At 39.0% G+C, this 21,661-nt stretch overlaps 1 protein-coding gene across 1 annotated transcript in view; it reads left to right on the forward strand.

Moving 5' to 3' along the window:
• Window positions 1-21,661, forward strand: part of AOAH (acyloxyacyl hydrolase) — a 194,556-nt gene that overhangs the window by 9,741 nt on the left and 163,154 nt on the right. The window contains exon 2 of the mRNA XM_052639026.1: window positions 10,013-10,108. Within this exon, the coding sequence (XP_052494986.1) occupies window positions 10,013-10,108 (96 nt within the window). The remainder of the gene's footprint in view (window positions 1-10,012; window positions 10,109-21,661) is intronic.

Below are 21,661 nucleotides of genomic sequence, written 5' to 3' on the forward strand. Positions count from 1 at the left end.
GTCTCTCAGTGAAATTGTAGTAGGTAGAATTAAAAGGTAAGTCTTAGTAAAACTTTTTAATTTATATTTCTCAGAAATTGAGAAAGTGAAAGCCTCCATTGATTGGGCAGCAAATGTTTTTGCAACTCAGTTTTATCAAGTTTTTTGCTTTCAACACAATTGAAGGGAGACTTAATAATTTTCAGTGATTGATCACTTTCAGATTTTTGACATTTAACTCAGAAGAGATAAAGAATTGAATGACACCACCATATCAGAAGTCCTTTCATTCTCTCTTACTTATTTAAGTAAGCATGTTTTCTCAGCTGTTACATCTTTAAAAATGAAAAATAAAAACATTGGGGTTAGCAGATGAAACCTTTTATATATAGAATGGATAAACAACAAGGTCCTACTGTGTAGCATAGAGAACTATATTCAATATTCTATGACAAACCATAATGGAGAAGTATATATTTAAAAAAGAATGTATACACATACATATATATATCTGAATCACTTTACTGTATAGCAGTAGTTAACACAAATTGTAATCAACTTCAATTAAAAAAAAAAGACATGATACTTGACATGAACCTTGTGTCTTTACATGAGTAATATTTTTCAAAGATATAGGTATCAATTGAAATAGTCCAACCATCTCATTAAAAGATGGAATTCCAAGAAAATTTTACCTTTATTATTTAGAAATTGTTTATCAAATTGACAATACATATTGCTTAGATAAGTTAATTTTACTAATAAAGAAAACTCTATCCAGAAGAATTTTAAAAATACTTTCAGTGTTTTATTCACAAGAAAGTAAAGGTTTTATTTAATTTTATACATATTTTTAGTGTGAAATAATACCTTCAACCATAAAAATACATTATATTGGGATAAAACTCTAGTGGAAGGAAAATTCAGTGAAGTAGACTTTTCACTGAAATATGAGTTCAAGGAAAGGAATTATCAATGGAAATTTTTCACTGTGAAAGATGAATTTGATCACATATTTTTAAAGTAGATGAGAGCAGGTATAAGTCATTATAATATTTAGATTCTTTTGGATACATACGGAAGATTAATGTATTTTTTCTATTGTAATATTTACAATCTTCCTGGGATTGTACCCCTTGCAACTAATGGAACTTATACCCCTTAATAATATTTTAACATCCATTAAAATGTAGAAGGGTACATAGCTTTTCAAATTTCTTTTGGGGATTCAGAGCAAAATGTTTGAAAACCATTGATCTATATTCTAGTGGAGAAGGAAATGACAGCCCGCTCCAGTATTCTTGCCTGGAGAATCCCAGGGACAGAGGAGCCTGGTGGGCTGCCTTCTATGGGGTTGCACAGAGTCGGACACGACTGAAGTGGCTTAGCAGCAGCAGCAGCATATTCTAGAGCATGAAGCTGGTGGTCTGTAATCTGACCTTCAAGCCTCTTCAGGATCTATCTCCTTCCTAACTTTCTTACTCGTCCTTTCCCATCGAGCCTGGGCTCTAGTCTTGGCCAGCTCTTCTCATTCTCACACTCAAATGTTTAGAAATACTACTACTGTCTTCCTGAAGTCCTTTCCTGCCTTTTGCTGCCTTTCCTCCCATCTTGTAACACTCAACTCCTCCAGGAAAATGTCTCTACTTACCAAAGGCAGCATTAGTTTCTTCTTCCTATGTGTTCCCAAAGCACTAACAGGTCCCTCCATCAAACACTTGCAGGTTGCAATAACTAGATTATTTTTCTAATCTTCAGCATTTCCTAGTGTTGTGTGATTTCTCTTATTCTTTGTATACTCAAGCCTCTGAGCACATAGTGGACGTTAGTAAGTATGTGTTGAATAAGAACAGGATGGATTGACTCCCAGTGTCCTCACTGTCTTTTCTTTATCATTGTTTTTTTATATATTTCTAAATTAGCCAAGTACACTATTCTGTATTTCTCAGCACAGTCTGCTAATTTCCTCTTGCTCCTTTGCTTGGACTCTGCCCCCACTTGGATGCCTTTAGCTTTGTTCTCACCAGTAATTGTCCAATATAGTGCCTCTTTCACTGCCAGTGTTTTTGGGAGAGATGGCAGTTTGAAACTCACTGAGCATTTTCTCATAAAAATAATATTCCAGGTGATGATCGGTTTAGGACACAGAGCCTAATCTGCCCAAATACATTGAAAATACAAGGTATCTATAATAAAAGTAAATTCAACCATAGAAAAGGAAAAAGATTAGTGATATTGAATGTTTTTTAAAAAATAGTTTTCTGAGCTTCTATTTTTCCCCCCTTTCCACAAAGGTTATTTTATTTTATTTTTTTAATTTTACTTTATTTTACTTTACAATACTGTATTGGTTTTGCTATACATCAACATGAATCCGCCACGGGTGTACATGAGTTCCCAATTCTGAACCCCCCTCCCACCTCCCTCCCCATACCATCTCTCTAGGTCATCCCAGTGCACCAGCCCCAAGCATCCTGTATCCTGCGTCAAACCTAGACTGGCAATTTGTTTCTTATATGATATTATACATGTTTCAATGCCATTCTCCAGGGAAACTATAAGCAAGGTGAAAAGACAGCTTTCGGAATGGGAGAAAATAATAGCAAATGAAGCAACTGACAAACAACTAATCTCAAAAATATACAAGCAACTCCTGCAGCTCAATTCCAGAAAAATAAACGACCCAATCAAAAAATGGGCCAAAGAACTAAATAGACATTTCTCCAAAGAAGACATACAGATGGCTAACAAACACATGAAAAGATGCTCAACATCACTCATTATCAGAGAAATGCAAATCAAAGCCACAATGAGGTACCATTTCACACCAGTCAGAATGGCTGCGATCCAAAAGTCTACAAGCAATAAATGCTGGAGAGGGTGTGGAGAAAAGGGAACCCCCTTACACTGTTGGTGGGAATGCAAACTAGTACAGCGACTATGGAGAACAGGGAGGAGATTCCTTAAAAAAGTGGAAATAGAACTGCTTCTATTTAAAAAAAAAGAGTCATGGAAGATATGTTCTTTACCCTATGATGGTCTCAGCAGGTGGGGTAGAAACTAACCTTGAACATCTACTCTGCACCAGGCACCATGTGCATTCTACGTGTTGTATCACTTAATCCTCTCAAGACTTTTGCCAGGTTTTCAGATAGCCTTTAACAAATTATAAGCCTCTGTGCACTTACACAGTAATCATTTATTAGCTCGCAATCCTGTGGGTTGGCATTTTTACACTGGGCATTGTTCAGTGGCCCTTGAGCTGGTCTTAGGTAGGCTCACTACTGCTGCTGCACTCAGTTGGTAGATGGTAGAATGATGAGCTGGATATTTAGAATGGCCTCATAGCAACTAACACACACACACATTCCCAAACCTGGTAGTTGGCAGACTATTACTGGACATTCCCTTCATGTGGCCTCTCCAGCAGACTAGCTCAAGCTCATGGCTGTGAAATTCTAAATGGGAAAAATGGAAGATGCAAGGCCCTTGGGGTCTAGAGTTGGATCTGAAAAGCTGTCACTTCTACATTCTACTGATCAAAGCAAGGTCACAAGGCCAGATTCAAAGGGCTGGAAAATAGACATCACCTCTTCATGGGAGGAAGTGTAAAATGTCTGTGACCATTTTTAATGTATACCACACAAGGGGGCTTTATTATTCTGTTCTGTGGGTACCAAAAATCTGGGTTCAGAGAGGTTAACAATCCCACCAAATATAACAACTCATAAGTGATAGAAGCAAGATTTGAATCCAGGTCTGTCTGAGCCCCAAATTCTTCACTCTCTACTGTACCATGGCTTCTCCCTTCTCTTTCCTCCCCTCCTCTCTCTTTTCCTCTCCTACCCTCTCTCCCTATCCATGTCCAGACTGAGAGAAGAAAGCAGACAAAAAAGGTGCAAGTGTAGTATTCACAGCTGGGCTGTGTGCTACCCTATCTGGCTTGGTAAACAATATCTTAGGGAAACAAGGCTGGCTGTAGGATCATTTTAAGTGATTGTTTTCCTACCTTTCTTTCTTATTTCCTTTTCACCAAAGTGAGAAAGTCTGGGGATAAAGGTTGTTGGTTAGAATTACAACATATAAAAAACTATATCCTGTGCTCCCACCCTATTAGGAAAATCTGAGAACAGAATTTAGGCATTTGCGGAGGGGCACCAGGCTGGGGGAGATAGGCCATATGGGAAATGAACTTGAAAATGTCATGCTGGTCCAACAGGGATGCAAGGACAAAAATCCAAGTGGGCTGTGACTCTAAAACCTGTGTTCTACACTTCTCTGGTACCCAAACCAGAAATGAAAGAGTCATCCTTGATTCTACCTTCCTCACATTTCTCATCAGTTCATTAATAAATCCCCTTGGGTCAACTTCCACAGTAGATCCCAGATCTGTCTATTTTCCTCCACTCCCACTCATTACTCTATCCAATAAACCATCATCTCTTCCCAGGCCCAAAATAGCCTCCTTCTTCAGCCCTCTGCCCCCATATTTGCCCTGTAAAAACCTTCCTCCTCAGGACAGCCAGCATGATATTTTTAAGACACAGATCAAATGGAAACAATCCTATCCTCAAAACCTATTCACAGCTCCCCATTCCTCTCAAGTTGAATCCTTACCTCTTTTGCCATCTACAAAACCCACAGTCCTGACCTTTACCTATGTCTGCACCTCATCTCCTAATGCCAGGTTTTCCCAGTCTCATTGCCATCAAGTGGGTATCAGCTTCTCCTGCCTACAAAGCCTTCCTGGTCCATCAAACTGTTTGCTCCTTTCTATTATATTAGCCTTTGTGTGTGTGTGTTCTTCAGAGAAGCCTTCTCTCTCTATCAGCTCTAGCTAAGTTTTACACCATCTTCGTTCTCATTGCCTTCTGTTACTTCACCCTGTTCCTTTTCTTCATTAGACCTAAAATTATTTATAAGTGCATGCATGCCTATTTGTTTATGATCACTTTTCCCTAATGGAGTATAATCTCTGAGAGGGCAGGAACCATATCAGTTTGTTCTCAGCGTGTACTCACAGCTCAGCATGGTGCCTGGCATCCAGAAGGGACTCCGACTACATACTGGGTTCCAGTCTCAGTTCCCTTGCTCACTAGCTATATTCTTGGCAAGGACCTAACTTCTCTGAGCCTCTGACTTCTGGTCTGTACAATGAGAGCAATAATTTCTACAGTGATGAGTCAAGTTTTGTGAAGTTTAAATGAGATGAAAATGTATGCAAAACTCTTTGAAATCTGCAAAGAATATTCTAGCCATGTAATGAATTATTTATGCCCCAACTCAGGGTCAAAAAGGAAGTGTTGTCATGCTGACTCTGGTTCTGACAACTGCCAGGTGCTTTCAAGGCTTCTTGATGAAGTGCAGGCTTCAGACAAATGGGAAATCTAACAGACCTCTCTCTGCAGTTGGCCGCATCTCCAGCCAGCACAGATATGATTATAATTAGAGTTTTAAGAGTTCTGTTTCATTTCAAAAAGATTCCATGGTACAGTCTGCAGTCTACCTGAGATGTGTGTCTAGAAGCAGATTCTTGTGGCAGGTGTTTTTATTCTAACCTATTTGCTTCTTTTCTTACAATGTCAGGGGTGTCTGTTTCTATTATACTCATTATTTTCAGTTGCCAGGTGAGAATAGATTTTCCATATGGAAGATTTCAGATGGTGACCACTGAGCAAAACATGTAGTTCTCACCCACTCTCATCACTTCTTAAATGAATAGTAGCTTGGACAAACTTGCTTCAGCAAACCCAGGCCTTTTTATTAGCAGCCAGAGAATAGTCTATAATGGGAAGAATTACTCTGCTCATGCATTTCTCCAAGGGAAAACATTTTTTCAGCCTGTCAAGACAGTGAAACCTCTTATTAGAAACTATAGCAAAGTCAATTTCTCTATTCTTGTTACTAAAGGATTCAGGACACACCTCACTGCAGACCCTAAATTAACAACCCAAGGGGAGTTGAGCTCAGTGGAAATGGGCGGGGATGTCCAAGTGAGTGGGACTCAAATCAAAGCTGAGCCCAGCATGGGCGTTTACATATTTCAAGCCCCATTACCTGCTTTTCTGCAGAGTTCTTTTGATCCTAACAACTCTTCACTAGGCAGAGTGGCGATAGTGGCAAGATATACCCAATCTTTAGAGACAGTGAAATTTGGGGGGGAGGGGGTTCCTTTTTATTTAGGACTTCCCAAGTGGCACTATCTAATGATTTCCTATATAAGTGAGTAATGCTAAGGAGCCATGAAAGTCATCAGCCCTTGTTGGGACTGCTCTGAGTAAAAGGAAACCTCACCTCTGTAAGGACAAAGAAGCAGGTTGGTCTCAAGCAGCATAATTCTCTATGCATTTATCCTTCCATGCCAAGGATGAAAACAAACAGGTATGTACCTGTGTGTTTCAAGTCCACTCTGGGTGACAAATGCCACAGCTCCTTGATGAGACTCTATGAAGTGACTGCTATGCAAGAGCTCAACCCAACCTCTACTGCGTTCTTCTTTGATCCTGAGCTGTGTGTTGTGACTGTTTGCTATAGAATCTGCTGGTTGACTTAAGAGAGGTTGCTGGTTGTTGCACAGCGAGATGAGAAGTGGAGCCATGTCCTGTAATGACATGGAACAAAGAGTAAGCAATGTCATCCGTGAGATGACTGAGCTAGAACACAAAGTCAGTTGCATTCACTAACCCTTTTCTATGGAGGTCTCCACCAAGTGACAACTGAATTGTCCCTCAGGTGGCTCTCTAGTCAGTTTGCTTCAAGTCAGCCAACATCTCTTATCTCCTTCCTCCCAGCCAGGTACTCAAAGCTAGAAATAGGAAGACCCCAATCCTACCCACAAGGAACTTACACTCTAACTGTAAACCCTTTTTTTTTTTATTAGAGGCTAATTACTTCCCAATATTGAGGTGGTTTTTGCTGTAGGTTGACGTGAATCAGCCACAGGTGTACATGTGTCCCCTTGTCCCAGACCTCCCCCCACCTGCCTCCCCATCCCGCCCTCTGGGTTGGCCCAGTGCACTGGCTTGGAGCGCCCTGGCTCATGCATCGAACTGGGACTGGTCATCTGTTTCACATATGGTAATATACATGTTTCAGTGCTCTTCTTTCAAATCATCCCACCCTCACCTTCTCCTATGGAGTCCAAAAGTCTGTTCTTTGTATCTGTGTCTCTTTTGCTGTCTTGCATATTGGGGTGTCATTACCATCTTTCTAAATTCCATATATATGCACTAATATACTGTATTGATGTTTTTCTTTCTGACTTACTTCACTCTATATAATAGGCTCCAGTTTCATCCACTTCATTAGAACTGACTCAAATGTGTTCTTTTTAATACCTGAGTAATACTCCATTGTGTATATGTACCACAGCTTTCTTATTCATTTGTCTGCTGATGGACATCTAGGTTGCTTCCATGTCCTGGCTATTGTAAACAGTGCTGCGATGAACACTGGGGTACATGTGTCTCTTTCAGTTCTGGTTTCCTCGGTGTGTATGCCCAGCAGTGGGATTGCTGGGTCATAAGGCAATTCTATTTCCAGTTTTTTAAGGAATCTCCACACTGTTCTCCATAGTGGCTATACTAGTTTGCCTTCCCACCAACAGTGTAAGAGGGTCCCCTTTTTTCCATACCCTCTCCAGCATTTATTGTTTGTAGACATTTTAATAGCAGCCATTCTGACTGGCGTGAGATGGTATCTCACTGTGGTTTTGATTTGCATTTCTCTGATAATGAGTGATGTGGAGCATCTTTTCATGTGTTTGTTAGCCATCTGTATGTCTTCTTTGTAAACTCTTAATAAGTTCCAGAAGGTTAGGTAACTTGTTCAAAGTTACACCATTTTAAGTGACTAATCCAGTATTTGAACTTGGTTTTTTAAAAAAGCTTATTTTTTATTTCAAAGCTTCTCCCTTTTCAACTATACCACACTGTATCCTCATTATATTGCAATATAATTACTTATAATTATTTTAAATTGCAGTTATTAAAATGTATTTAGCTCCACCTAACTTAACAAGTGATTAGCAGAGACATAAATCAAGATTGAAAAGTGCATTATAAATGTTAAAAAAGCACGTATATTATATATATTTTGTGTTTAAAAGTGAAACTTGTTTATCTCTGGATGATTTAAGTGATGTTTATCTTTTTAATACTGCTGTATATTTTTAAAATATTCTGAAATGAGATTGCATTGCATCCATCTTTTGAAAAAGTGATAGTTGCTCAGTTGTGTCTGACTTTTTGTGATCCCGTGGGCTGTAGCCCACCAGGCTCCTCTGTCCATGGCATTCTCCAGGCAAGAATACAGGAGTGGGTAGCCATTCCCTTCTCCAGGGGATCTTCCCAACCCAGGGATTGAACCCCAGTCTCCCACATTGCAGGCAGATTCACCATCTGAGTCACCAGAAAAGCCCCCTTTCTTGAAAAGTTATTGGTAAAAATAAAACAAAATATATATGAAAATGTTTTTAAGACTGTAAAGTGCTAATAAGTATCAGCTACTGAATTTACTGCAATGTAATAAAGCCCTCAATGCATGGATTAGGTTAAAGCACACTTAATCCACCTTGGTAATTGAAGTTGAATGCCCCAGAGGAAGATGCTCCCAGAGCAGTAAGACTGTGGTTATCAAGGTTGAAGTATCTCAGACTTGGTGAGCCCAGCTTTGCCAAAGGGTACAGAACAAGGGAGGCCAAAGCTTGATCAGGTGTTGCAACGTCTAGAAAGGTGGAAGTCTCTCCTTTGTTGGCAATCTCTCATTCTATGGGAGGTTTAATTTCTTTCTGTCTAGAGAAGCCCAGTTGTACTACTCACATCTGTTATCAGCCACTTTCCCTCAAGGACTCCTAGTGGGAATTTGGTTTTAATGACACTGCATGTGAACTTGGGTCCCTAGCTTCTTGAGCAGATGGATAATAGTGAGCTGATTGCTGGGCCAGCCACGCTGGAACTTCTTTATTTTAGATGTAGTCCTTCTTTTGCCTCCTTGGAAACCAGCATCTGCTAATAGATGCCACTCCTCTTATCTCAGTGAAGCTGAACAGTTTCTTCTCAGAATTACTGATCTTTGAACAACCAACCCCTTGTGTATAGAAGAGAGTCCCCTCCCTTTGGGCAAAGAAAGTTTGGTCTTCCCTGGCAATTTAGGCTGGTGACAGAACCTTCTAGGGGTGTTAGCCTAGCAATTCTGAGCCTTAACCATTATCATACATCAAGGTAGCTTGAGAAATATATTCTTAATTTAATCCAAGGTTCCTTCTAGACACCTATTGTATTGGTACATGCTTTCAAGCAGAGTGTTTTATAGCTGGGAGGTAAAATAATATTTTACAATAGTGTTTTGATTTCAAAGCCATCTTCATTTGTACTATTATCTCATTTAATCATCATAGCAGCCCTACAGGAAACTTAACTACTTTGCAGTGAGGAAGCCAAGGCTTAGAAAGGATACATGATAAGAGCAAGATTCAAGGGCAGGACTCAGTCCCAGGTCTTCTGACTCAAATGTTGGGCAATTTCCACTGATTTTCTGCAATTAAAAATCTGAGCCTAGGTCATAAGCTGAGCATGTGTAAGGTGGGAATGATCCTACTCACAGTGAAGCTGTCTACTACAGAAGGGAGGGAGAGCAGACAGCAAAGGCCAGTGTCCAGTGAGCCTGTCCTCAGTGCTGGCTGGCTGTTTTCTATACACAACTCCTATAAATGGCACCTCTTTCCCCCATATGATCAAAATGAAATGGAAATAAAGCAAGATTCAGTTACTTCCCTGAAGTCACATAGCTTAAAAGTGACAAAAGTCAGCTGATAACCTGTCTTTCTGACCCCCAAAGTCACAGTTTTCTTACCATGTTTCACTAAAAACTCAGCTCACTCATTCATGTGGTCAATTATAAAAATCATGGCAAAGAAAATTTCTCTGTTTTGGAAAAGTTTGTGTTAAGGACACACATATATCTCCCTTTCTTCTTCCAGTCTCTAGAGAAGCTTTCCATGTGACATAGCTGACATCTCTTCTGCTCCCTGCAGGGTGTGTGCTGGTGGTGTCTATGATTGAACAGCTCACTCAAGTTCATAACTCGACGGTCCAAATCTCAATGGAGAGACTGTGCAGCTACTTGCCTGGTAATGTAAAAAGGGTCACTTGGCTATGGGTCTGATTCTTTTCTCACTCATGAGCCATCATGAGTGAATTTATACCCTACATGAGTTTACAGAGGAGAATCTGACTGTGTTCTTTCTGTGAGTTGATATTCTTATGGGGATCATAGGAATTAAAAGAAACACACAAAAGAACACTCTAGGCATTTTTTCCCCAGACATTCATTTTCCATCATAGCAGAATGAGATTGCTGTGGACATTTAGGGAGTAAAATGTCAAATGGCCTATCTTTTTATGAATCATTTATAATGATTTGCCCACCTAGTGATCATGACCTTAAGTACCAGGAAGGCAAAAAAATCAATAATAAATAATTTTCAATGATTTATGTTAATTTAACCACATACACATTCTCAAATGCACATACATCCCTTGTAACACAGAGCTTTATTTAGTCTGAAAAGATAATGGATCTTAAAATTCCAAACTGGAAAATAATCTGGGAACACTCCATTGATATGAATTGGATCTCAATAAAATCCCTTACACATCCTGCAAAAGAAGGAAATGATCTGTGGTTTAAACAAATTGTGTGCTCTTGTTGTTTAGTTGCTAAATTGTGTTTGGCTCTTTTGCGACCCCATGGACTGTAGCCAACCAGACTCCTCTGTCCATGGGATTTCCCAGGCAAGGATGCTGGAGTGGGTTGCCATTTCCTTCTCCAGGGTATCTTCCTGATCCAGGGATTGAACCCACGTCTCCTGCATTAGCAAGTGGATAGTCTACCATTGAGCCACTTGGGAAGCCCTTAAGCAAATTTTATAGTTGTTTTAAATTTCATCAGAATGAAAATATTGATTCTATTTCCCTTATATTAGAATATTCTTAGATGTACAGTCACAATGAGTAAACTTCATTGAGAGTCAAATTTTCATTCACTTTATGTTAAGGAACTAATTCTCCAAAGATGCCTACATTATTATTTTTAAGTAAGATAGTTGGACTCAAGACAGTTTTATCTTTGACTTAACAAATGCTGTGTCAATGGCATCAATGCACTTTTAGAAAATTTATTGCTTACAGTCACAATGTACACTCATAAGCTCATTTTTGTATTTAAAAATAAAAACTAAGAGAAGATAATACACAAATACATGTGCTTGCAATGTCCCAGTCTGACTACTGCTAACATTTTGACATAATTGCATCATCTTTCTTTCATGGAATTAGAATGTGACAAATAAACTAGAAGGCACTTTGGCCTCCCCTGATCCCAGTTCCATTTTCCTTCTACCTCTCTAGAGAGAACCATTCATGTGAACTTGATGGATATTAGCTTTGTCGAATTTTATACTTTTACATTCACTTCATTGTCTGATGTGTAGTATTATCTATGGGTAATTTTAAAATCTTTTCCTGGTAAAAGGAAACAAATGCAGAAAACCACACAAAATAAATGTATAGTTTTATCAGCTATTGAAAGGTGAACATCTTTGTAAACATAGTCCAAAGGAACAAGGCTATGTTCAAAAAGGAACACACTGGTGGCTACTCCAAAAGTCCCATCCACATGCTCCATCCCATCAAAAACTCCTCCTCCCTAAAAAAAAAAAAAAATCTGCCTGTTACTATAATCATCTTCTTATATTGCTTTATAACTTAATCATCCTACTGGGTATCTCCAGACACCATAGTTTTGTCCAGTTTTTAAATTTTTGATGTGTCTTTTAAGTCCCATTTTAATCTACCAGTTTCTTTTACATCCCTTCCTTTTCCTTGTAAATGAGCTATGGAATCTGCCCTGTAGTTTCTGCATTTTGTTGGTGGCACCCCTGTGGTAGGATTGAATGTGTTTCTCTGTGTCTGTATTTCCTGAAAATGGCAGCTAGATCTGAGGCTTGACCAGACTCCAGTTTGATTTCTTCAGCAAGGCTATAAATGATGGTATTTTCTTTCATCAGGAGGCCATAAGTGTTTTCCTCTTGTTTTGTTTTTTTGATATTTGCGCTGTTGATGCTCTATGACTAAATCTGTTACTTCATTGGAGGTTACAAAATAGTACTGTTCTAATATATCAATTATATTTCCTTTAGTAGCTGAAAATTTTTAAAGTCAGTTTCCCTTGTCATCATTATCGTTTAGAGATGTTTTTAGATAGTTGCTACTGCTGCTGCTGCTGCTGCTAAGTTGCTTCAGTAATGTCTGACTCTGTGCAACCCCATAGACAGCAGCCCACCACGCTCTCCTGTCCCTGGGATTCTCCAGGCAAGAACACTGGAGTGGGTTGCCATTTCCTTCTCCAAATGCATGAAAGTGAAAAGTGAAAGTGAAGTCACTCAGTCGTGTCCAACTCCCAGCGATCCCATGGACTGCAGCCTACCAGGCTCCTCTGTCCATGGGATTTTCCAGCCAAGAGTACTGGAGTGGGGTGCCATTGCCTTCTCCATTAGATAGTTGAGTTACTGTCTGAAGTTCGTTCCTTAGAAAGGACTCATGGGAACAATATTCCCTGAATTCTTGCATGTATTTTTTCTCCACAGTTACTAATGGTACTATTTATTCTAAGAAAGGCAGGGTAAATGCTTGATTCTTTCTCTCTACTTGCCAGGTAGAGAAATAATTTATTGCCCTTGTGGTATCATCCCAAACTAGTCGTTTAGTCAGTTCAGTTCAATTCAGTTCAGTTTGGTTCAGTCCCTCAGTCATGTCCAACTCTACGACCCTGTGGACTGCAGCATGCCAAGCCTCCCTGTCCATCACCAGCAAAATGCAGAAACTACAGGGCAGATTCCATAGCTCATTTACAATGGACTCAGACTCATGTCCATTGAGTCGATGATGCCATCCAACCGTCTCATCCTCTGTCATCCCCTTCTCCTCCTGCCTTCAATCTTTCCCAGCATCAGGGTCTTTCCAAATGAGTCAGTTCTTCTCATCAGGTGGCCAAAATATTGAAGTTTCAGCATCAGTCCTTCCAATGAATATTCAGGACTGATCTCTTTTAGGATGGACTAGTTCGATCTCCTTGAAGTCCAAGGGACTCTCAAGAGTCTTCTCCAACACCACAGTTCAAAAGCATCAATTCTTTGGCACTCAGCTTTGTTTAGAGTCCAACTCTCTCATCCATACATGACCACTGGAAAAACCATAGCCTTGACTAGACGGACCTTAGTTGGCAAAATATTGTCCCTAGGTTTCCTTTACAGTATCATTATGAACCCATGAATTTATATGCAGTTGATGAGTTTCAGTCTACTTCAGTTATTATCCTTTTGAAGCTCAAATTTGTCTCATCTTTGACCAGTGGGAACCTCTGTAAGCTGACTCCTACATCCTTTTGATATAAGTCTACATAATCTTTGAATGCTTCCTCACCAACTGGTATGACAGCTGTACTAGTCTGTCTTGTACATTTCCAAGCCAAGGCTTGAAATCAGTCATTTCTCTTAGATGCTCTGGTTTCTTTTAGTGGGAAATAGTACTAAGACCGCAAGGTCTGAGTGCATAGGAATCTCATTGCTACTGAGTCGGTCATTCTTTCTAGACTTCTGTTGACAGTGATAGAAAACATACATATATATATATTTACGTATATTATTTTAAGATAAAACATCTAATGAGTTTATCCTGTCACTTTAAATTCAAATTCAGGACTGCAGGATTTTTTCTTTGCATCTTCTGTCTCATATCTGTATCTTCTTTCCACAGTTGAAGTTCTAACTCTCATGGACAAGGGGATTGATTAAATTAAAATATCTCATGATTACTCATTTACCTGTCCTCCTTTTCTCATACAAGAGGTTCAAGATGTCAATCTTAATTCTACTATTATTAATATATTTTATAATCTTTGAGAGCAGTTAAATTATTATTTGAATATAACAATGTTATATTCAATGTGTGTTTTCCCCACATCTCTACACTTTTCAATCATTGTACTGCATTATTTTAGCATACAGCCATTACATACAATATATACATTCCCTTTACACCCTCATTTAGTTTTAGTTCCATCAGCAACTATAAGACTGATGTTCACCACCAGCCCTTACGCAGATGTCTCTCTAGTCGAGTTACTGTCTAAAATTCATTCCTCAGAAAGGACTCATGGGAACAATAGTCCCTGAATTCTTGCATGTTAATAACAAGCTGGCTTGTCCTTTATACTTGAAAGTCGGTGTTTTTCCAGATATAAAAATCCTTGGCACGTAATTTCTTTCCCTAAGTGTCTTAAATATGTTATTAAAAGTTTAATCATAATCTGATTTTCCTTTTCTTATAAGTCATTTACTGTTTTTACCTAATTCAAATGATTTTTTTTTCATTTTTATATAATTTAGTCATCTAACTAGACTTTATCTTGGTGTCAGTTGTTGTATATTGATGTTCTCAAGCACACGGTATGCTCTCTCAATGTGTGGCTTCAAATGCATTTTTTTTTTAAATCTCACAAATTTTTTAGTATTTGCTCAGTTTTCTTGATTTGGCTTTCTTCTTCAGGGATTTACAGTATGCCTGTATTAATGATTTTGCCTATCTCTTGAATGAATAATTTAACAATTTTTTTTTCTACAGCTAAGACAGCAAAAGAGATGATTTATTGTATACATGTTACATTCAGCCACAATTCAGTCCAAAAATCACAGGTCCAGGGCAAAGGGCCAAAAGGGACTCCTTTGACATAAGCAAGATGGGTCTCTCAAAGGTGGTCAAGGTGATCAGAATAGCCATGAATGTTCCAGGTCCATTGAGATAAGTTCTAGACAGTAGGCATGCCATCCAACAACTTGTACCAGCATCACTGGCCTCCAACTTCCCTTGTTTCTGCTTCTGTGGTTTCCATGGCTATACAGGTTTACTTGGACCTCTGCCTCATCATTCTTTTGTGCTTCAGCTTGTGCGTTCACTTCTTCCTCCACTTCATTCTCGTGACATGGAGGTTTCTTAAAAGATGGCTTTAAGGCCAAGAAATTTATATGTTTTTAATTGGAGGATAATTGCTTTACAATATTGTGTTGGTTTCTGCCATACATCAACAAGAATCAGCCATGGGCATACATATGTCCTCTCCTTCTTGAACCTTCCACCCCATCTCACCCCCTAGGTAAGCAGAGCAGGTTTGAGCTCCCTGTGTCATACAGCAGATTCGTACCAGCTACCTATTTTATATACAATAATGTGTATATTTCAATACTGCTCTCTCTATTCATCCCACCCTCTCTTTTTCCACCTGTGTCCACAAGTCTTTCTCTACGTCTGTGTCTCCATTGCTGCTCTGCAAATAGGTTATCAGTACCATCTTTATAGATTCCATATATATACATTAATATATGATGAATACTCCTTAATCACTTCATTTATCTTTTTTTATCTTGAAAGCTTTCCTCTTTTTCATCTTCTATTTCTCTTACAATGTGAGCTATTGTATGCCTTTCTTCTCACATTCATTCTAATATGGATGTCATTTCTTTTATAATTTTGTGTTCTTCCCTGAATTCTTTTATTCCATTTCTGAGTTTCTTCAGTTCTGATTTCTGTTGTTCTTTCATGTCTTGTATCATTTTATTAATACTTCTCACTCATTTTAAAATCCCGTTATGTTTTAATCCTCTTTTTGGCACAATTTTCTGGCATGCTTTTGCTATCTGCAAGGATGTGATTCTGTTCCTTATTTTTTTTTTCTTCTTATAATAACTTTGTATGGGAGTTGACCTAGATACATTTCTGTTGCTCATTTTTATGTGAAATTATTTTTCCAAAACTCTTAGAAAGAGAAGTGGTTCAGGACAGCAAATGCACAGAATTCCTTCCTCTGTTGTTTTTGTTGGTGTTAAAAAATAAACACATGGCTGCTTGCATGTTGAGATTTTCTGATTCTATCTTCCTGCCCACTTTTATCTGGATTTTCTCTTTGTTTTGCTTCTATCCAGCTAATTTCTCCTTAGTGTGTGCCTTATCCTGGAAGGGAGCTCTGGTAGATGAATTTCTAGAATTCAGAGATACCTCACCACTCAAATGCCTTTGTCCTTCTAACCCTGAGTCTTCTGTACTCATCTGCTACAGAAGTGGGCTAAACCTCATCCCCGCCTTTCCCACTTTCAGCTGATATTCTTAACTGGCCCACCATACTTTGTCATCAGTATCCAGGCTGCTTTGGCGATTCATCTATTTATCCCTTGCATCCCTTTACTTTCTCCCACACTTGATAACCCCCAAGTCTCACAGTTGTGAGTGGTTTTTTTGTTGCCTTAATTGTATTTGGGGACTCATGGAGATATCTAGTTTTGCTGTAACTAATGTTCATAGTGTTTTGGTTTTCCTATTCAGAAGCTTTATTATTATTATTATTATTATTTTAATTCAGATTCAGTGAAATACCAAAACTCTACTGCCTCCACCACCATCTTTCCAGAATCCTCCCTTGTGGGGATCTCATTTTTACATCAATAGTTACTGTATATACCACTCTGAAACTTCTGTTTTTCACTCAACAGTATGTTTTTGGATCTATACATGTCAAGATATACATAGACTTAGGTCGAGCCTCTAAGTTATTCTACAGTCCTTCACCATATAAATGTCCCTTATTTTATTTATCCATCCCCTTATTGTTGGACATTCAGCATCTATTATAAACTTTACCTTGTATTCTCACATCTCTGAATTAGAGGAAGAAGAAGAAAATGTTATTATCATTTTACAAGGAAAAAAATAAATAGTCATAATTATCAAGACTTGTTTTGACTAGTTTTCATTTCTGTGTAGTAGACCACACTGATAGATATCACCATTTGTGCCTTGAGTTTGATTTTCTCTTTTTTGGCAAAATTTTGTTGTTCAAAGGTGAAAGCATGAGTAAAAATCCTGTTTCTCAGATGATCCTGTTATAATGTACCAGCAAAACATAGAAATGCATGAACCAAAATTGCTGGTATTCAAGGTTCCATCTTGGCTCCTTCTGACTCTTAACAAAAAATTTTTGTTCAGGTAAAATGAGAGGCTGAAAGTCAGATTCCAGTAAAATAGTAGCTGGCACATCACCAAAGGGAAGCAAAGGAGGTATTTCTGTTTTCAGTAGTGGGCTACCTTTCAATTAGAGGAGATTTTCAAAGAATTCATAAGCCTACTTGGGAGTATTTTCATTTTATTAATTAACATTTATGTCTGGATGGAAATAAAGTGCTCAGCTCAGATTAAAGGCTCTTTTACGTGACAGACAGGAAGGTAGAGTGGACGTTACTGTTTCCATTTTGTGGAGGCGGAAAAACATATAGAACAGTCATGCAAATTGTGTAGGGTGACAGTGACAGTCTGCTGCTGCTGCTGCTGCTAAGTTGCCTCAGTCGTGTCCAACTCCGTGCGACCCCGTGGACTGCAGCCTGCCAGGCTCCTCCGTCCATGGGATTTTCCAGGCAAGAGTACTGGAGTGGGGTGCCATTGCCTTCTCCTAGTGACAGTCTGACCATTGGCTAAAGATTTCTCCTTCTAGAAGACATCATAGGACTGCTTTGTTTATGAAATATGAAAACATCCACACTGCCTGAGTACACCCAGTGTTGCCTTCTCTCTGGAGAGCCAGGAGAATGGGAGAGAGGGGAAGTCAAATTATGCACAGCAACAGTTAAGATTTTTAAAATTACTTTTAAGTAATACTGCTTTTACCTTCAAAGCTAAATAAGTTTATAAAACATAACCTTAGCAGAAAAAAGCATGCAGCAACATTCTTGAGAATAATCACCCAGTAAATCATGTTGGCCTTTCCTGTGCCTGGGAAGACAGTTTTTTCGAATCGTGCAAAATATTTCTGACCTTCAGTTTCACCCGCTGCTTTTGCCTCTGGCTCTCATTAGTAGACACCTTGGAAGAATCTCAGAATTGTTAATGGAAAAATGATTAATAGAATCATTCTCACTAGGGGTCAGCAGACTCCTATGCCCTCAGTGTCTTGCTAGAACTTCACTTTCTTGGGTCACCTGTGCAGAAATCTTATCTCTGTGGAGTATGATAGTTAAAAACTGATGTCAACTTAAAATGAGAAAGGCAACTCTCCTCGCATTCTGTAGGCTCTGAAAATCTACATGCAGCCTTAGAACACACAGCCACAGAACTATCTTGGTGGTCAACTCACTGTGTTTTAAATTTCTAATTAGTAAGTTGGTATATACTTGCCATAACTGAGGTAGATGAGGCATCAAAAAATGTCCTAAATACATTGAAATGCATACTGCAAATAACTTGGGCTTTTGGAATAAAAGATTTTAATCTCTTACTGAACCACTCTACCCTTGAGGAAGCCTTCAGTTCTCAAAGTTTCTTCTCATAGAATGAGGGTGAAAAAACCACTCCCTCAAAAGTTTCTTATGAAAAAAGAAGTGATGGTAAACCTAAAGGTGACTTACTACCTGAAATGTTCTAGGTTTTATTCACACCCATACATATGGATACACTTAACATATGATGACTGTCAATTGTTCCTTTTTTAACCTTCCTTTGCCCTTGGAAGTGGCCATACCTTTTTATCGGTATGCTGTTTCAAGTCCTTTTCATTCTGTAGAAACCAAATGCTCTTGTACTTTCCTGGTCACAAGCACAATTTAACTGTAGACTTTTTACATCAGATAGATTACTAGCACTATGTTAGTGTCAATCTTTTGTTCAGTGGTAGCAGTAACAGGTTATCGTCTAATTATGGCTGACTGGGCCCAATCAGGCTTTTTCTGGAGACTTTACCTATCTCTGCTCTGTAGTCTTCTAGGTCTGTCTAGAGTTTAGCTCTCAGAAATCCAGCTCGTCTCCCACATTAGCCATTTCTACAGTAGCCTCTCATTCTTAACCATCACAGAATTTGAGGAAACTGATTGTTGGCCCTGCACAGAGGATTAGGAAAGTCTTGCTGCCACTCACTTCAACTTGAGCAAAGCAAGATTCTAGGAAAAATACACACATACACACACACACATGCGCGTGGAAGCATCTCTTATTTTACCAGAAAGAAGAAAATTGTTCTCTGCCTTTCAGGCAACACCGCAAGTGTATCAAAGAACACCTGGTGTCAATTTTTAAATTGCTCTGCTCTTGGCTAAACTAGTTCTACACGAACAACAGTGGAAACTCATTTCCAAAGTGCTTTACAAGTCCATGTAATTTTGAATGTCAGTTATATAATCCTCCAAACTTCCAGGACAACATGGTGAAGGGAACTGAATCCTACTCCTACATTTTTCAGATGAGGAAACTGAAACCCAGAAGGGAAATCAACCTGACCAAGGTCAAAGCCAGTTACCCAGTGCTGAAACCCAAGTCTCTAAGTTCTGGAGCATCAAAGTTCCTTAGGACCCCTAACAAGGAACACTCACGGGGGTGCTGTTTTTATTTTATAGCACTAGTATTGAGATTTAGTTCAATTATACATGCATTTAAAGTGTATACTTCAATTAATAATTAACTCACTCAGTTGTGTCTGACTCTGCAACCCCATGAGCCTGCCAGGCTCCTCTGTCCATGGAATTCTCCAGGCAAGAATACTGGAGTGGATAGCCATTCTCTTCTCCAGGGGATCTTCCCAACCCAAGGACTGAACGCATGTCTCCTGCACCACAGGTGCATTCTTTACCATCTGAGCCACCAGGGAAGCCCGAGAACACTGGAGTGGGTAGCCTATCCCTTTTCCAGGGGATCTTCCTGACCCAGGAATCGAAACAGGGCCTCATGCATTGCAGGCAGATTCTCTACCAGCTGAATGGAGTTGTACGTCCATCACCACCATATATTTAAGAATATTTTCATTATATCAACAAGGACCTCTACCCACCTCAGCTGCCCACTCCTAACCATCCATTCCTTCCAGACCTAAGCAACTACAAATTGACTTTCTGTCTCTATGAATTTGCCTATTGTGGTCATTTCATATAAATGCAATCACAGAAATACGTTTCTTTCATTTAGCATAATTAATATTCATCCATGTTGTACCATGTATCAGAAAGTCATTACTCTTTATAGCTGAATACTATTTTGTTGTGCATAGATAGACTGTTTTTTTCATCCATTCAGTCACTAATGGACATTTGGATTGAATTGTTTCCACTTATTTGATTTTGTATAAAGATAATTCCACTATGAACATCCATGTGTAAGTTTTTGTGTGGAACTGTTTGTATTCTTTTGGGTGTATGCCAGCAGTGGGCTTGTTGGCTCACATAGTAACCCTATACTTAACCTTTTGAGGACCTGTCAGACTGTTTACCAAAGTGGCTGTACTATTTTATATTCCTACCAGCAGAATATGAAGATTCTAATTTCTTCACAGCCTCATCATTTCTTGTGCTTATCTTTATTTTTATTCTAGCATATCATAGTGGGTGTGAAGTGGCATCTCATTGTGGTTTTTAACATTTTCCTCTAATAGCTAATGATGTTGACCATCTTTTCATGTGCTTATTAGCTATTTGTGTAACTTCTTTGGAGAATATCTAGTCAGTTGCATTTTGAAAATGTTTGGTACAATTCACCAGTGAAGCTATCTGGCCCTGGGCTTTCCTTTATGGGACATTTTTGATTACTAGTTAAATCTCTTGTTATATCTCTATTAAGATTATCTATTTATTCTTAAGTCAGTTTCAGCAGTTTGTCTTTCCAGGAATTTGTCCATTTCTTCTAAATTATCTAATTTGCTGCCATGCAGGTGTCATAGTATTTCCTTATCATTCTTTTTATTTCTATAAGGTCAATAGTAATGTGTGATTGGTTTTAAGTTCCTACTTAAAAAGCATAATGAGTTTGAAGTCTTGTGCTTTATCACAAAAAAAAAAAAGTCCCATGAAACTATTTTAATATGAAAGTAGTATTTACATTGGGCTTCCCTTATGATTATTTACCATTAAGAATCTGCCTGCAATGCAGGAGACTCCAGTTCAATTCCTGGGTTGGGAATATGCCCTGGAGAAGGGATAGACTACCCACTCCAGTATTCTTGCCTGGGAAATTCTATGGACAGAGGAGCCTGGCAGGCTACAGTCGATGGGGTCATAAGGAGTCAGACACAACTGAGTGACTTTCACTTTTCAAGAGTGCTGGCCCTCTTTCCAGCACTCCCACTCCAGGATTCTTGCTTGGAGAGTTCCATAAGACAGAGGAGCCTGGTGGGCTGCAGTCCATGCTGTCACAAAGAGTGGAACATGAAAAAGCGATGAATACTTTCACCCTCAAGAGTGCTAGGGAGAGTTCCCATATTTATCTTGTTGCTCCACTACCCTACTCCCCAAATAACTGGTAGCCCAGTTTGAGGTAAACATGACAAGAAAAATTCCCAGGGAGGGTTTCCCATCTGTTCCTGGACAGTCCATCTGTCCTAACCTTGCTAAAGTCCTCCTTGGAATTACGAGGGTTCCACAGAAGCTGACAAAGCAGAGAAACAGGACCAGAGAGTTAACAGGTTTCATTGTGCAAACAGATTGATCCACAAAGCCTTCCTGTGCTTTCCTAACAGGGGAAGCAGGAGGAAGGAGACTGTTTAGGTCGTGGGTTTCTGTGTGTCTACATGTGTGTGTTCTCTCTTGTAGATGGCAATGCAGAGA

The sequence above is a fragment of the Budorcas taxicolor genome, chromosome 4, assembly GCF_023091745.1.
Source record: "Budorcas taxicolor isolate Tak-1 chromosome 4, Takin1.1, whole genome shotgun sequence".
Classification (NCBI taxonomy): domain Eukaryota; kingdom Metazoa; phylum Chordata; class Mammalia; order Artiodactyla; family Bovidae; genus Budorcas; species Budorcas taxicolor.